The following is an 18,389-nucleotide window of genomic DNA, read 5'->3' on the forward strand; positions in this document are numbered from 1 at the left end:
AGCGGCACGCTCACGGCCACCACAGCCTCCACCTGGTGGGCTCAGGCAATCCTTCTGCCTTAGCTTTCCAAGTAACTGGAACTACAGGAGTGCACTACCATGCCAGGCTAATTTTTTTTATTTATTGTAGAGATGAGGTCTCACCAATTTGCCCAGACTGATCTCAAACCCCTGGGCTCAGGCAATCCTATAGCCTCAGCTTACCAAAGTGCTAGGATTACAGTCATGAGCCCTGCACCCAACTTAAACATTGAATTTAAATGTTAAAAAAAACAATGAAAATAACATCTATATTACTGCGACTTTTTAAATATTATTTACTGCAAGCTCTAGTAATAAACTTAGATAATATTTCTCTTAAGATCCAGGGTCATGTTTTTAGGGAAATTATGCTAGCATTCATTCTTTTTTTGGCAGGGGTGGGGCACCCAGGCTGGAGTGCAATGGCATGCTCACAGCCACCACAGCCTCCACCTGCTGGGCTCAGACAACCCTCAACCTTCCAAGTAGCTGGAACTACAGGTATGTGCCACTACGCCCGGCTAATTGTTTGATTTATTGTAGAGACAAGGTCTTGCCAAACTGCCCTCGAACACCTGGACTCAGGCAATCTACTCACCTCCGCCTCCCAAAGTGCTGGGATTACAGGCGTGAGCCACTGCACCAGCTGCATTAATTCTTGACAACATTTTTGTTAGAACCCACTGATATTTTGTTCTAATCTGGACCAATTGCTTTTTAGTCCTTTGAACAGCTTTAGCCTGAGATTTTTTTTTTTTTTCTTTTGAAATTCTGGAGTTTTCCAAACTTTGTACCCTTTATCTTCTCCTTTCTTTTTTTTCATGTTTTGTTTTGTTTTGCTTTGTTTTTTCTCACTTTGCTGGAGCACATATTCAAATAACTTCTCAGAAATGGTCCATGAGAGGTAAACTTTCCATATCTTTGCATGATTTGATTTTACCTTCCTATTTCTTAATAGCTCAGCTAGATATAAGACTCTAGGTTTAAAATAACTTCCCCCACAGAACTGTGAGTCTTACTCAGTGTGCCTTAGGGTTGCTGATGAAAAGGCTGATGCTAGTCTGAATCCTTTTCTTTGTGACCGTTTTCCTTTTGGAAGTGTTTAGAAACATCTTTTTAAATTTCACTGTGATGTACCCAGGTATAGAGTTTTTTCTTTCATTTTTAGTGATTAGTTGGTTCTTCTGGTTTGAAGAGTTATCTTTCTGTTCAGTTCTAGAAAATTTTCTCATTTTTATTTCATTTTCTTTTCCTCTATTTTCTCTTTCTGAAATTCTCATTGTTTATGTATTAGACTTCTTGGATTTATTCTCTGTGGTCCTTATTTTTTTTCTCTAATTTTTTAATCAGGTTATGCCCTCTTATTTTTTTTTATTTCTGAACAGTATTTTCAGTTTCTAAAATGCATGCTCTTATTTTTGGAGAGTACTTCTTCCATAGCATCCTATTTTTGTTTTATGGGCGCAATATCTTCTAAATCTCTCTGAAGGAACAAGTCATAATGTTTTTAAGTTGTCCTCTGTTTCATCTAGGTTGTTTCTCTGTTTATCCTGTACTTCATTATGCTAAGTTTTTTATAAATACCTGTTCTTTGGTTATCCATTCCTATTGTAGAGCAAAGGAATAAGAAAGATGGCATAACTTTTTTACAGATGGAGGAAGCTTGTTAACTGGCAGCCTTCTCTTTTAGACTCTGCAACTTACTAGCTATGTTATCTTGGTCAAATTACTTAGCTGCTCTGTCTCATTTGAAAAAGTGGGATAAAGATATTGTTTTGTTGTAAGTATTAAATTAAGACTGCATATAAAGTCCTTAGAACGGTACCTAGAAAAAAGCAAACACTTATTTAATATTGAGTATTATTAGTAAGGTAAGCTGGCAGAGAACTGGCTATTTCATTAGGGACCAAACCAATCCCTAGACTTGCACTTGTTGCTCTAGAATTCCTCATTCTCATTCAACTTCTTGAAACAATCCTTTGAACTTTTGTCTGGGAGTAATCACTGGGTTGTGCGTTGATATAAAGAGATCTTTAATAATCATCCTGTTTTTAACACTTCTTACACCCATCCTTCATAGTCACTCTTAGTCATTTAGAGCCTTTTCCAGCTTCTGCTGGGCAGTCAGTTCTACTGTAATATTTTTAAGTATGCCAGTCTACATCACTCTTAGTTTTTTATGTCAGCATACTTGCATCTTCTTTCTGATTTTCAGAACTTTGTTGAATCACATATTTCCCTCTTGGATCCTCTTTCATTTTTCCTGTTAAGGATCTGTAAATTTTTGTTGCTTAACAATTATTTTATTTTATTATTTTATTTTATTTTTTGAGTTGGAGTCTCACTCTGTCGCTCAGACTGGAGTGCAGTGGCCGCTCCCAGCCACTGCAGCCTCGACCTGCTGGGCTCCGGCGATCCTTCCGCCTCAGCCTTCCAAGTAGCCGGAATTACAGGCACGCGCTACCATGCCTGGCTGATTTTTTGATTTATTGTAGACATGAGGTCTCGCTGCCCAGGCGGGTCTCAAACCCGCAGGTTCAGGCAATCCACTCACCTCAGCCTCCCAAAGGCACGGGATTACAGGCTGAGCCACCGAGCCCGGCTAACCATTATTTTAATATGACTTTAGGAAGGAAGTCTGGCATCATGACTGAGAAGCCCCATTTACTCTTTGTATGTTTTGAGGTGGAGATTAATTTACTTTAAAATTTTTATCAGATAATGTTTGCTCATCATTTTAAAAACCAAAAAGTACTATAATACTCCATCTAACTTGCCACAAGCAGCTCTGTTCTTTTTTTTTCTTTCTGTTGGCATACTTACATATGCATAGTGATGTTTCCTAATTTAGACATTATCCATCTTAGACATTATCTTTTGACTTCAATTGTGAAAGATGAGAATTTAGCACTCTATTGTGCTGTTTCCTTTTGTGATATCATTCAGTCTTTGGCTTTAAATACTCTGCATAAGATTCCCAAACTTACACTTTCCATTCAAATAATCTTTGCCAACATGAGATATGAGACAAATTTCTTGGATAATTTATAGGCATCAAATTTCTACTTAGAACTGGGCTCGGTGGCTCAGCCTGTAATCCTGTGCTTTGGGAGGCTGAGGTGAGTGGATTGCCTGAGCCCGCGGGTTCGAGACCTGCCTGGGCAACTTGGTGAGACCTCATCTCTACAATAAATCAAAAATAGCCGGGTGTGGTAGTGCGTGCCTGTAGTTCCAGTTACTTGGAAGGCTGAGGCAGAAGGATCGCCGGAGCCCAGCAGGTCGAGGCTGCAGTGGCCAGGAGCGGCCACTGCACTCCAGTCTGGGTGACAGAGTGAGACCCCAACTCAAAAAAAAAAAATTTCTACTTAGGCATGCTTGAAAAAAATATTTTGTTTTTCTATTCTGTGTTGTAGTAAAATATTCCAAACATATTCCTTCCTTGGATGGTACTGCTTTCTACTCAGTTGCTCATACCAAAAATCTAGAGGTCAGTGTTGATTTCTTCCTCTCCCTCCTATTCAATCCAACAGAAATTACTGGTGTTCTGATTCTTGAATTCATCCTCCTCTCACCACTTGTATTACTACTAATCTAGTCTGGTTATTCTCAATGGGGTTGTGGTCCTCAACAGTGGTTGCCCTCCAAAGGACAGTTGTCAATGTCTGGAGTCATTTTAGATTATCACACTATTAGAGAGTGCTTTTGGCATCTAGTGGGTAGAGGCCAGATATGTGGCTAAACATCCTAAAATGCACAAGAAAGTCCTTTACAATGAAGAATAACCCAGCCCTAAAGGTTAATAATGCTAAGATTGTTCCCATTTCCTTTGGTCCAAGGAACATCATTTAGCTTTTTCTGTAGTAACGTATCAATATTTTTATTTCATAGACATGGAAGGCAGGTTTTATAGACATGGATAAGAAGTCCACACACAGAAATTCTGAAAATTCCAGGACTGACAGATATGAAGGTAGGAGTTTATACCTGTCTTAAAGCCTTTGGGGCAATTCCAAGTACATTTTATAAATGAATGCATTTGTTTCTCTCTCACATGTTGCTAATAGTTGGGAAAATAACTGTGTTCCGTTTTATATCTCTCTAAGGTAAACACAAAGAAAAAAATGAAAGCAAAACCTAAAACACCACCGATCCCCAAAGAGAACAGTGGCACCTCATTCTTCAGATAATCGTGTGCTTTCTTCATCTTCATCATCCTCTTCAGGAAGCCAGTGGAATTCGAACACTGAAGGTGTGTTTATCACCCTGTTAAGGTTTTTGCATTTATAAGTTAGGTGATTTAGAAAAAAATATTAAACGCCCTTCATATCTTCCGTTAATTCAGCTAATATTTACTGAGCATACTCACTGTATACCAAACATAATGGTAAGCATAGCATGGTCCCTTAAGCCAAGAAACTTTTATTATATTAAGCAATAGAAACAAGCAAATAATTCATTGCAATGCAGATGAGTGCTGTGACTTGCGTGCGTATGTCAAGCGAGCAAGGAAGGGCTTTGGAGAGAAAATGAAATCCAGACCGAGAATGGAGGATGAGCAGGCATTTTCCAAACAAAGGCCAGGAAGTGGAATTAGGAAAGATTTATTATAGGCTAAAGGAATTGGATGTGCTAACGACTATTAACATTTGGGTTTCTGATTCTTTTCCAGTAATGTGCTTTATACTTCTATTTCATGATTTATTAGTGGACTAATTACAGTCTTCACTTGTAAGCAACGGAAACTGACTCTTGCTGATTTAAATGAAAAAAGAATTTAGCCAGGCTTGGTGGCTCAGCCTATAATCCCGTGCTTTCAGAGGCTAAGGTGAGTGGATTGCCTGAGCCCGTGGGTTCGAGACCCGCCTGGGCAACTTGGCGAGACCTCATCTCTACAATAAATTAAAAAAAAAAAAAAATTAGCCGGGCGTGGTAGCGCGCGCCTGTAGTTCCAGCTACTTGGAAGGCTGAGGCGAGAGGATCACTGGAGCCCAGCAGGTCGAGGCTGCGGTAGCTGGGAGCATGCCACTGCACTCCAGTCTGGGCCACGGAGTGAAACTCCAACTAAAAAAAAAAAAAAGAATTTATTGAAAGGATATTGAGTAAACCACAGAATTGCCAAGAAGCCTAGAGAATTAGTCTGTGTATATAAACAGAAACAAAGTAAAACTTGGTAGTCAGACCATAGCCAGTGTCAGACAGAGCCCAGTCTAGAGAAGGCATACTGCTGCCACTGCGACTACTTAACCTGGATGACCCCGTTTGCTTTGTCACTGTCACTTGATGCCGCCACTGTTATCACTGTCACTGCTGCCACTAGACAGTGAGTATTTCTGCTGCCACTGCCAGAATGGATTCTTCCCAGTTTCTGCCTTTTTATGGCATTAGCTCCTAGGCAGTGATAGGCTGAGCCTAGATCACACGTCACGTCCTAGTGGCAAAGGAAGGTGCTAAAAGAAAAAAAAAGAAAGTAGAATCAGGTACTGGACAATACAAATACAGCAGATGTTTTTCACAGTCAACTCTAAACAAGACCAATTAACTAGCTCGCTTAAAATTAGTCCTTTTTTTTTAACCTACATTTACCCTCTCAGTGTTTGCTGGTTGTGTTGTAGTTAGTTTTTCTATTGGTTAATTTAGTACTGATAAATATACTTGTAACTCTACCTCTTGCTCCATTAACTCTAGTTAAATATTTTATTCTCTTTTATATAGGCTGCGTATATTGGTACCCCTATCCTTTCCTCCATCTTTTCTCCCATCATCTTTTTTTCTTTTAACATTTTCTTTTCTTTTTTTGAGTCGAAGCCTCACACTTCCACCCAGAGTACAGTGCAGTGGCACCATTGTGGCTCCCCGCAACCTCAACCTCCTAGGCTCAGGTGATCCTTCTACTTCAGCCTCCCAAGTGGCTGGGACTACAGGCATGCGCCACTATGCCTGGCTTGTTTTTTTATTTTTGTAGAGACAAGGTCTCACTATGTAACCCAAGTTGGTCTTGAACTCCTGGGCTCAAGCAATCCTCCTACCCTCCTCCCAAAATGTTGGGATTACAGACGTAAGCCACTGTACCCAGACTTCTTTTACATTTTCAATAGTTGATATTCAGAGTCTGACCTGCAACCAAAACTAAGTCTTTCATTTTGTCCATAGGTTCAGTTTAAAGGTTTAAAGTCAACAAGTAGCATTTAAATTACTATTATTATATAAATTGCTACTGCAGTTCCAAGTCATATTCAAGAATTACATTTCCCTTTCATGGATCTAATTCATAATTATTGGGACTCTCAAAGGAGAATGCTTCCAGTTACAGCATCAAGTATGTCATTTATAGTCTATCAGTTGCTTAAAAACCATCCTATGTCTTAGTTTTGCTTCATGTTTGAACCATGACTTTCTTGTATAGCTTTTGTGTTTCTTAGAGATTCTAGTTATCTCACTTGTTTTTTATTGTTGACAAGAAGATCATGTAATTGCCATAATAAAAAATTTTCTGTCCATTCAGTCATCTCTTCCTTAGAGCTCATTGCTTTCCCCCAGAAATATTCTTGTCTGCATAGTGTAATTTAGACCACTTTCTATCCCCAAGCTCTGCTATATAGCTGACACCCTAGGATTCTTCCTCACTGGTCTTCTGATTTCTTAGATTTTCTTAGGTTAATGTCTTCCTCTCTCTTACTTTTCTGCCTCTACTGTAAGAGTATGCTGTAAAATAACTTTTTCCAAAATGTTGTCTGGGAAGTAAATTTTCTGAGTCTCAGCATATCTCAAAATGTCATTATTTTACCCTTCTGCTAACTGATATTTTTTAAATGATTTCCCCCATTTCCAATTTCCAGGGACAGGCACTTCAAAGTCTTTTAGCAGTATGTTTTGATACCTGTCTCTGAATCTTTAAATAACTGGTTTATGGAGTCATTTCTACATTTTTGTTTTAGGCTCTATGGAGGATAAAAATTCAGCTACTTTTTATCAACTACCATTTCCCTCCTCCCGACACTCACTTCTTCTCATTTACCTAAATAGGATTTCATTGCTATAGCTTTGATGATTTAATTACTTAATAATCTTATTATTATGACTTTATAGATGTTGTTCACAGCTGAACCATAATAGTTCTCTTTCTAGCACAATTTTTTGGTTTTCTTGCACTTAATTATTTTTTAAAATTTGTTTTCTGTGTTTGTGACATATAATAATAATATAACTCTCCGTTCAAAATGTTCAAACACATCAGGTATTCAGTTCATTTCATTTTGAGATCCTCTCCTAGATCTTTTTAACAAATTCCATCTGGTCTTAACTGTTCTCAAGTCCTGATAAGCACCTGTGATATTAGATTCTTCTTCATTCTGGGTTTTTATGTTATCTGTCTCTTCGGTTTGATCATTTTCTGCATTGTACGATTTCCTCCTCCTTTGTTTTCCTCTTATTTTATTGAAGTACCTCTTCCAGTAACTTCCAGGAAAAAGTTAATTCCTCTTCTATATGTAGTTGTGGATATATGCTAATAAATAAATTTCTTTTATTGACTTGTGTCTCTAGTGGCACAGACCCTACGTTGAAAACCTAGGAGGCCTAGGGATGAATCAGAGGTAAATTGAGCCTTATTGGAATGAAATCTTATCTCCACATAGTCCCTGATTGGGAGGATTAGTCATAATTCTATTTGCCTAGTGGAGAAAGGATAAATATTCTTAGGAGAAGATAACATCTTCTAGAGTCTCTAGAATTTTTAATGTAAAATACCTAACTTTTAATAAAAAATTGCCACATATGTCTACATGACTGAAAACAAGAGTAAAGAATAATAACAGTCCTACAGGTAATCCATATATTGGACTTAGCTTGCAGTGAATGTTAGATAATTATGATGAATGTGTTCAAGAAAATAGAAATTTTTATGGCCAGGTATGGTGGCTCACACCTATAATCCCTGCACTTTGGGAGGCTGAGGTGAGAGGATTGTCTGAGCCCACGGGTTCAAGACCAGCCTGGGCAACTTGGTGAGACTTCATCTCCACAGTGAATAAATTAAAAAAAAATTAGCTGGACATGGTGGCGCACAACTGTAGTTCTAGCTATTTGGAAGGCTAAGATGAAAGGATCACCTGAGCCCAGCAGGTCGAGGCTGCAATGGCTGTGAGCATGCCACTGCACTCAGCCTGGGCAACAGAATGAGACTCCAACTCAAAAACAGAAAAGAAAAAAAAAATAGAGATTTGTATACTATAAAAAAAGAATCAAGTATATATTCTGGAATTAAAAGTTCATTATCTAAAATGAACCATTTGTATAGATTTTCCAGTAGATTAGATGAAAAAAAGACAAAATTAGTGAACTGGAAGTCAGATCAGAAGGAAGACAAAAAATATAGAAGATATAGAAGAGAACATTAGAGATGTGAGAACATTGATGAGTTCTAACAATGTAATTGGAACCCAAGAAGGAAAGAAGAGCCAATGAGGAAGAAGCAATATTTAAGGGGAATAACGGCTAAAAATTTTCCAAAACGTATGAAAGACATCAACTACAGATTCGAGAAACTCTGAAAACCCCAAGATGGATAATACCAAAAAAACAAAATCTCATAGGAAACGTTTGCTTCCAGTAAGGAAAATGGTTTGTTTTTTGTTTGTTTTTGTAGTATGGAGTAGTTAACGTGATGGCAAGTTGAGAGTCTCCTTTTCCATTCTCTTATTAAAATACTTACTTCAGCTCGGGCGGCGGGAGGAAGGGCAGCGGCCAGGCAGCCCAGCTTTGCAAAGGCTCTCGAGAGGCGAGTTGTGGCCTCCAGGCACCGGGCACTCGCCCTCCCTGCCAAGAAAGATATCTAAGAGGTAGGTCAACTCCCCCGAGGCGACTGCGAAGGAGGAGCCCAAGAGATCGTCGGGGTTGTAGCCTAAACTTGCTCCTGCAAAAGTGGAAGCGAAGCCAAAAAAGGCAGCAGGAAAGGATAGATCTTCAGTCAAAAAAATGCAAGCAAAAGGGAAGAGAGGAGCAAAGGGAAAACAGGCTGAAGTGCCTAACCAAGAAACTAAAGAAGAGCTGTCTGCAGAGAGCAGAGAAACTAAAACCGAGGAGAATCCAGCCTCTGAAGAAGCAGAAGGGAAAGGAACCAAGTCTGCATAATATCATCTTCTGTGTCTTCTCAGTGGCTCCTGTCTCCCTTCTTGTTCAATCCAGAGGATTGTTTTCATCAACTATTTTGTAAATGCAAGTTTTTTAGTAGCTCTAGAAACATTTTTAAGCAGAAGGAAATCTCACCTCATTCCATTTTTAAAGTATAAATGCTTTTTTTTTGACTGGGAATCTCACTCTGTCACCCAGGCTGAAGTGCAGTGGCAAGTTGCTCACGACCACCGCAGCCTCCAACAACTGGACTCAGGCGATCCTTCTGCCTCAGCCTTACAAGTAGCTGGAACTACAGGCACGTCTACCACACCAGCTAATTATTTGATTTATTGCAGAGATGAGGCCTCGCTATGTTGTCCAGGCTGGTCTCAAACCCGTGGGCTCAGGCAATCCTCTTGCCTTGGCCTCCCAAAGTGCTGGGATTACAGCCAGGAGCCACTGAGCCCAGCTATAAATACTTTTTTTTAAAGAGGTGAAATTATTTGCTGGTTGTTTATTTTTTGGTATAATACAACCAGAAAATAGTGTGTGATGTTGAATTATGGGAGGCTTTGACTGCCTTGGGTGTCAGTTTAACATTCCATAGATGAGGGGTTAGTTTTTATATCCTATAATAAAAAACATGCTAAATGGTGATATGAATCACAGCTCTGCATTTAATGTCTTGAACATTTAAAATTATTTCTAGACCCATGTGGTTTTTTAGTAGAATTGTTTCCTAAAGAAAACCCTCCTTGATCATGGCTCTCCCTGTCAGAATTGTGCGTATCTGTAACATCTCTGGTGGTGGTAGTCCTGTTCTCCTAATAAATGTGTTAATGTGCTGTGAAAGATTGAAAAATTGAGTATGTTGTGTATATGATAAATCATGAATTGGTGGGAAGATACTGGTACTTGTTATACTCTTAAGGAAAATTTTCCACCAAATTTTAAGCTGGAAAGTCATTGGAATAAGTTTTTTAAAATAACAATACATGACTTTTTATATTTTTGGTCCATAAAAGAATTATGTACAAATTGAAATGTCCGTGTACTGATTCTGAACACAACCAATAAACTCAATTAATCAAGTCTGTTTCAAAGCAAAAAATAAAAAGTTCATCTCATTTTTATATCTCCCAATGAACTACTTAATAGTTACATTCATATAGTTTCTGCTAATAAGTGTAACACCTTATTCTCTAGAGGTTGGATTCTAGTGGACCAGGGGGAATATTGTCCTTTGGATGAGTTCCTAAATGCCACATATTTATAACTATAATTAAACTTTTTTTTTTTAGTGGAGGATCTCATTCTGTTGACCAGGCTGGAATGCAGTGGCATGATCACAGCTCACTGCACCCTCGACCTCCTGGGCTCAGGCAATCCATCTGCCTCAATTTCCCAAGTAGCTGCAACTATAGGTGTCCACTATCACACACGACTAATTTTTTTTATTTTTTTGTAGAGATGAGATCTCCCTATATTGCCCAGGCTGATTTCAAACTCCTGGGCTTAAGCAGTCCTCCAACCTCAGCTTCCTGAAATGTTGGGATTACAGGCATGAACCACTGTGCCCAGCCTAGAACAATTTTCTCCGCTATTTATATTTTGCAAGTTTTTTCCAACTAGCATAATAAGTTAATTAAAACCTCAATCTTAGTTATCCTAATTCTTCAATTTTTTTATCAATAAAATAATTTTTAATATTAGAGCTGAAACTTCCGATTATTTTTTAAATACTACCAAGCAAAAAATTAAGAGAAAAAGAGAAGAGAAAAAGAAGAAATGGAGAAAAGAAAGGTCAGTAATTCTGAATAATTTAATATAAGAATAAGATTTGACTATTACATGATACTTCACTTTCTTTTTGTTGTTCTATAATTTTATTTTTAAATAAATGTTGGTGGAAACAGGATCTCACTATTGTCCAAGCTGGCCTGGAACTCCTGGTCTCAAGGGATCCTCCTGCCTCAGGCTTCTAATATGTTGGGATTGCAGGCATGAGCCACTACACCCAGCCTGCACTTTCTTATTAATTAAGAAATGCAAATACAGGTGCAATGACAGCCTGGGTAACATAGCAAGATCCCATATCTACAAAAAATTAAAAACTTAGCCAGACTCCATGGCACGCCTGTAGTCCCAGCTACTCAGTAATCCGAGGTGGAAGGGTCACCTAAACCCAGGAGATTGAGGTTGCAGTGAGCTGTGATTGTCATGATTATGCCACTGCACTACAGCCTGGGCATCAGAGTGAAACCCCAACTCCAAAAAAAAAAAAAAAAGAGAGAGAGAAAGGGTCAAATAATATTTACATTTCAAAGAATTCAATGATACAAGTAAGAAAAGGCCTTAGACTGAAGGGCATTTATTTTTTAATGGCCAGACTTCTATTGCTTGATTGATTGGCAGGGTCTCATTCTGTCACTCAGGCTGGAATGCAGTGTTGCAGTAATATCTCACTGCAGCCTTGAACACCTGGGATCAAGCAATTGCTGGTCAGCCTTCCAAGTAGCTCTAACTATAAGTGCACACCACCATGCCTGTTCATATATTTTTTTTTAATGTAGAGATGGGGTCCTCATTGTGTTATCCAGGCTGGTCTCAAACTACTGGCCTCAAGTGATCCTCCCACCTTGGCTTCCCAAAGCACTGGGAGTACAGGTGTGAGCCACCACACCCAGCTGCAAAACTCTTATTTAAGTGCATACTTGCTCAGTACTTCTAATCATTATTAGAGTACTTCTTTGAATGTTTGCCAAGTAAGGGCAAGATGTTTTCTGAGTTAGTAAGCTATTTACTACCAAAAATTTTTAATAGTCCTGAATATGAATTTTTACTGCTAGCCACCAGGTTTCTGCCATATTTGTTAGAGAAAATTGTATTTGTTCATTTAAAAGCCATAAAATGAAGCCGGGCTCGGTGGCTCAGCCTGTAATCCCGCGCCTTTGGGAGGCTGAGGTGAGTGGATTGCCTGATCCCGCGGGTTCGAGACCCACCTGGGCACTTGGCGAGACCTCATCTCCACAATAAATCAAAAATCAGCCGGGCATGGTAACGCATGCCTGTAATTCCGGCTACTTGGAAAGGCTGAGGTGGAAGGATCGCCGGAGCCCAGCAGGTCAAGGCTGCGGTGGCTGGGAGCGGCCACTGCACTCCAGTCTGGGCGACAGGGTGAGACTCCAACTCAAAAAAAAAAAAAGTCATAAAATGAATTTACCAGCTATGTTATTCAGGGTTCAATTAGAAAAGCAGAATTCATCTAATCAAGAAATTAGCAAAAAGGCCAAGCATGGTGTCTTATGCCTATAATCTTAACACTTTGGGAGGCGGAGGAGAAAGGATTGCCTGAGCCCAGGGGTTTGAGACCAGCCTGGACAACTTGGTGAGACCTCATCTCGGCAGTAAATAAAAAAAATTAGCTAGGCATGGTGGCACATGCTTCTGTTTCCAGCTACTTGGAAGGCTGAGATGGAAGGATCATCTGAGCCCAGGAGATCAAGGCTGCAGTGCTGTGAGCATGCCACCGCACTCCAGCCTAGGTGACAGAGTGAGACTCCAACTCAAAAAGAAATTAGAAAAAGAACAACTAAAATAAAACTCAAGGAAAGTAGAAGAAAAGAAATAATAAAGTTAAAGGCTGGGCATGGTGACTCACACCTATAATCCTAGCACTTTGGGAGGCTGAGGTGAGAGGATCGCCTGAGGTCAGGAGTTTGAGACCAGTATGGGCAACATGGCAAGACTTTATCTCTACAATAAATTTTAAAATTAGCTGGGCATGGTGGTGTGCACCTATAGTCCCAGCTATTCAGGAGGCTGAGATGGAAGGATCACCTGAACCTAGCAAGTCAAGACTGCAGTAGCCGTGATCATGACACTGCACTCCAGCCTGGGTGACAGAATGAGACTCTGAGACAAAAAAAAAGATAAAAACCTAAGTGATTTTTTAAGAAACAGGAAAAATAGACTGTAAATCCAAGTACTGGGCTTTTGAAAAAATCCCTTTAAACTTGTCAAAACTTTAACAAATTTACTAAAAAATAAATAAAGAAGACACTTTTGTAAAAAGGAGATATAGCAACAGATACATAGCTTTAAAATTTTCCAGAGAAGCCAGGTGTGGTGGCTCACTCCTATAATCCCAGCACTTTGCCTCCTCAGCCTCCCAAGTAACTGGGACTACAGGCACCCTCTTTGAGAGGCTGAGGCAGGAGGATTACTTGAGGCTAAAAATTTGAGACCAGCATGGGCAATACAGTGAGACTCTGTTTCTACAAAAAAAATTAAGTTAAAATTAATTTTTAAAAACTTACAGGGAATAATATGAATAACTCTATGCTAACATATGGGTATGAATCTCTGTCCATGAAACAGTTATGCAAGAAATATAATTTAATTTGTCTATAATTCTTATTTTCTCTTTATGTATGTATTTACTTATTTTTTGAGTCAGAGTTCTCACTCTATTGCCCAGACTGGAGTGCAGTGGCACAATCACTATTCACCACCAACCTCGACTTCCAGGGCTGAAGGAAGAGCCACCCTCTTCAGCCTCCTGAGTAGCTGGGACTAAAGGCACCCACCACCACACTCAGCTAATTTTTTGATTTTTTTTTAGAGACAAGAACTTGCTATGTTGCTAGGACCGATCTTGAACTCCTGGACTCAAGCAATCTTCCCACCTCAGACTTCCAAAATGCTGGGATTACAGGCATGAGCCACTCCACCGTACCTGGCCTTATTTTCTCTTTAAAGCCTTCATTTATTGGAGGGAGATGGAAATCTGATCTTAGTCAGTTTGGAATTTCCTATTTTGAGTCTAATTTTGATGTGGAGTAGGGTGGATGTGGTCTCTGTGTTACCAAGGCGAGGGTGGGGAGAAGGTACTCACACTCACTTAGTCTTCAATGTTATCTATTCATTCGTGTATCTTCTGAGATGTCCATCATCCTCTCTGGTCCTCAGTCATTGATCCACACTATTTGCTGCTGAGTTGTCTTCATTCTTGTTTCTCTGGTACCTTCAGATATTGTGGCACTCTCTGTCTTTTATTCCACACCACATGTAGGGAGGGGCATGTGCATACTTCTGCTCCTTCACTGCTATACTTGGGTACTAGATGCAAGGTTTAGCTTTATTTAGAGCCTGGCCAGCAAAATCTCATTCCTCAGTCATTTCTTCTCTGGCATCATGTTACTAACCCAAGGTTCAGGATTCAATTCTCCCCTTCCCCCTACTTTAGAGCCTCTATATTTGATGGACTTTTACTGCATCCCTGGTACTCTACTGGGGTGCGCTAACGCAGTTATCGCTCACTGCAGCCTCAAACTCCTGGCCTCAAGAGAGGATCTTTCAGTTTGTATATTGCTCTTGTTTTTCCCACCATAGACTCTTCTTCCTTAGCCTGGAGAAATTTTTTTCTAAGTTTTTTATAGTTTGGAATTAGGGTGGGCTAATGGGAGATGAGAAAGCCCAGTTCTTTTTTTTGAGTCAGGTTCTCAATCTATCATCCAGGCTGTAGTACAGTGGCATGATCATGGCTCACCACAGCTTCAGCCTCCTGGGCTCAGGTGATCTTCCTGCCTCAGTCTCCCAAGAATCTGGGACTACAGGCATGCACCACCATACCTGGGTTATTTATTTATTTATTTATTTATTTATTTATTTATTTATTTATTTTTGTAGAGGTGAGGTCTCACTGATATTTCATAGGTGAAAATATGTGATGGGCTTATTAAAGGACTAGGGTGGCATGCATTTATGATAGAACAAAAAGTATTCCAGTTTATACAGTCAAAGAGAGACTTTTAAGTCAAATACCATTGTTAATGAGACAGATGACTCTGGAAAAAGCATTTTAAAAGTCATCCAGCCGAATTCCTCTTCATCCCTAGGAGACCCACTGCTTAGTCCCTTAACTGCTTCTGATGTTCCTTCTCATCTAAAAAAAAAAGAAAAGCCGGGTGCAGTGGCTCACGTCTATAATCCCAGCACCTTGGCACTTTGGGAGGCCAAGGTGAAAGGATTACCTGAGCCCACGGGTTCGAGACCAGCCTGGGCAACTTGGTAAGATATAGATAGATAGATAGATAGATAGATAGATAGATAGATAGATAGATAGATAGATAGATACATACATACATACATACATACATACATACATACATACATACATACATAGATACATATATAATGGTGTACAGTAACCTTTTAATTGAACCACAGCATCATATAGGTGGAGACTGAAAACGGGCCACTGTTCGTTGTTGATGTTGTTTAACAGCTGATGCAGGTGTTCTGGTGATGCTACAGGGCTGCTGAGTTACCCTGAACACATTATTTTCCCGCTCTGTTAGTGGTATGTCATATATTTTTCTGTTAAGTACCTATGTGTGAATAAGTGTCAGAAAATGATTAGACAGAAATAAATAGGGAAAAAAGAAAATGATTGCCAATCAGCATATAAATAAATTCAGAGGCAGGAATGATGGTGATGCCAAAAAACTACAGATTAGCAGTGACTGAGGCAGAGACACCTTTGTTTTCTGATGGTTTAGTGTACACAAACTTTGTTTCATGCACAAAATTATTGAGAGCAAAAGGAGTATATAAAACATAAATAAATTTTGTGTTTAGACTTGTGTCCTATTCCCAACATAGCTCATTATGTATATGTACATATTCCAAACCCCCTCCCCCCCCAAAAAAATCACAAGATTCGAAATACTTCCATTCCCAAGCATTTTGGATAAGAGATATTCAGCTTGTTTCTTTGTTTGCCTGAGCACCTTGGATCATGTGATTTGGGGTGGAGCTAGCCACACCAACTAGTCTTAATGTGATTTAGGGTGGGGACAAACAAACAAGACAAGACCCTACAACTCAGTAGACAAATGTACTTAAAATATGACAACTTGCCAGGCGCAGTGGCTTAAGCCTGTAATACCAGCACTTTGGGAGGCCCAAGTGAGAGGACTGCCTGAGCCCAGGGGTTCAAGACCAACCTGGGCAACTTGGTTAGACCTTGTCTCTACAACATATCAAGAAATTAGCTGGGCATGGTGGTGCACACCTGTAGTTTCAAGGCTGAAGGGGAAGGATCACCTGAGCCCAAAAGATCAAAGCTGCAGTGGCTGTGAGCGTGACATTACACTCCAGCCCAGGTAACAGAGTGAGACCCCAACTCAAAAAAAAAAAAAAAAAAAGATATGACAACTCACAAAAGGAAAATACAAATAGCTCTAAGTCTGCAAAAAGATGTTCAGACTTACTCATAATAAGAGAAATGTAGATTTAAATAAACTTGAGATCATTATTTTTCACCTATCAGATTAGTTGAAGATTCAAAAATCTGTTATCACATCAAGTTAGTAAAGGTTTAAGGAAGTAGATGCCATTTGCTGATGAGGAATAAAATGGATTTAGTCTTAGTGAAGGGCGATTTGACAATATCTATTAAAATTAGAAATATATAGGGTGCCGGGCTCGGTGGCTCAGTCGGTAATCCCAGCACTTTGGGAGACAGGTGAGTGGATTGCCTGAGCCTGCGGGTTCGAGACCGCCTGGGCAGGTGAGACCTCATCTCTACAATAAATCAAAAAATCAGCCGGGCGTGGTAGCGCACGCCTGTAGTTCCAGCTACTTGGAAGGCTGAGGCGGAAGGATCGCCGGAGCCCAGCAGGTCGAGGCTGCGGTGGCTGGGAGAGGCCACTGCACTCCAGTCTGGGCGACAGAGTGAGACTCTAACTCAAAAAAAGAAAGAAAGAAATATATAGGCCAGGCACAGTGGCTCATTTCTATTATCCCAGCACTTTGAGAGGCCAAGGCAGGAAGATTGCTATAGCTCAGAAGTTCAAGATCAGCCTGGACCACATAGCGAGACTTCATCTATTCGGAAAATCCAAAAAATTAGCCAGGAATGATGGCACATGCCTGTAGTCCTAGCTCTTGGGAGGCTTAGGTGAAAGGATCACCTGAGCCCAGGAAGTGGAGGCTGTGGTGAGTTGTGATTGTGCTACTGCACTCCAGCCCGGGGTATAGAGACTAAGATCTGAACTAAAAAAAAAAAAAAGAAAAAAGAAAAGAAAAGAATTATATAATACTCAGTCCTAAATTCCACTTCTAATAATTTATTCTATGGATATTTTCACACATCTGTCAGATGACTTATTTACAGGTTATTTGTAGCAAAATTGTTTATAAAAGATTGGAAACAACATAAATATCTATCTGCAGTAGACTAAGTCCTAGAATCTCTACACATTGGAATACATCGAAGTCAAAAAAATATTAAGGGGCCTTTTCCTATCAGCCATGGTCAACCCCACCGTGTTCTTCGACATCGCCATCAACGGCGAGCCCTTGGGCCACGTCTCCTTCGAGCTGTTTGCAGACAAAGTTCCAAAGACAGCAGAAAACTTTCGTGCTCTGAGCACTGGAGAGAAAGTATTCGGTTATAAGGGTTCCTGCTTTCACAGAATTATTCCAGGGTTTATGTGCCAGGGTGGTGACTTTACACGCCATAATGGCACTGGCGGCAAGTCCACCTATGGGGAGAAATTTGATGATGAGAACTTCATCTTGAAGCATACAGGTCCCGGCATCTTGTCCATGGCAAATGCTGGACCCAACACAAACAGTTCCCAGTTTTTCATCTGCACTACTAAGACTGAATGGTTGGATGGCAAGCATGTGGTTTTTGGCAAGGTGAAAGAGGGCATGAATGTTGTACGAGCCATGGAGGGCTTTGGGTCCAAGAATGGCAAGACCAGCAAGAAGATCACCATTGCTGACTGTGGACAACTCTAATAAATTTGACTTGTTTTATCTTAAAATAAAAATAAAATAAAAATAAATAAATAAAATATTAAGGAATCTTTTGCTTACTTATTAGGAATGGCCTTCAAGTTATATCAACACAGAGTGGTGTGTAAAATATATTACCACTTATGGAAACAGTGGTGGTGAAGGGACTAACATATATACCTATTAGTCTATATAATACATACAAATATCTTTGGAAAAATACAAAAAAAATTTGTAAGATTTGTTGTTGTCTTTGGGAAATATTGTGGACTGAATGAGTCCCCATGAAATTCATATGCTAAAGTCCTAACCCCGTACTGTGATACATTATTAGATGGTGGAGCCTTTGAGAGGTAATTAGGTTTAGATGAGGTCATGAGGGCGAAGACTCCATGATGGGATTATTGCCCTTATAAGAAGAGGCAGCTTCTTCTTTCTACCCTGTG

General features: G+C 39.8%; 1 protein-coding gene and 1 pseudogene across 2 annotated transcripts; both read left to right on the plus strand.

Moving 5' to 3' along the window:
* Positions 1-3,933: 3,933 nt before the first annotated feature.
* On the plus strand, positions 3,934-9,767 carry LOC110595626 (annotated as a pseudogene).
* Positions 9,768-17,438: 7,671 nt separating this feature from the next.
* Positions 17,439-17,973, plus strand: LOC103260231 (peptidyl-prolyl cis-trans isomerase A-like). 2 transcript variants are annotated; one of them, XM_021712248.1, is made up of 2 exons: positions 17,441-17,844; positions 17,905-17,970. In XM_021712248.1, exons 1-2 carry the CDS (start codon positions 17,452-17,454, stop codon positions 17,944-17,946), a joined length of 435 nt encoding a protein of 144 aa, XP_021567923.1. In that variant the 5' UTR covers positions 17,441-17,451; the 3' UTR covers positions 17,947-17,970. The 2 variants fall into 2 exon arrangements, with proteins under 2 accessions (XP_008056067.1, XP_021567923.1); XM_008057876.2 differs by having other exon boundaries at positions 17,439-17,973.
* Positions 17,974-18,389: the final 416 nt, after the last annotated feature.

Source organism: Carlito syrichta, unplaced genomic scaffold, assembly GCF_000164805.1.
Source record: "Carlito syrichta isolate Samal-C Ts95f unplaced genomic scaffold, Tarsius_syrichta-2.0.1 Scaffold303148, whole genome shotgun sequence".
Taxonomy (NCBI): Eukaryota; Metazoa; Chordata; class Mammalia; order Primates; family Tarsiidae; genus Carlito; species Carlito syrichta.

Bases quoted from the DNA above. Each gene is read 5' to 3' on its own strand.
- LOC103260231 (XM_008057876.2), top strand. From the start codon at position 17,452: ATGGTCAACCCCACCGTGTTCTTCGACATCGCCATCAACGGCGAGCCC.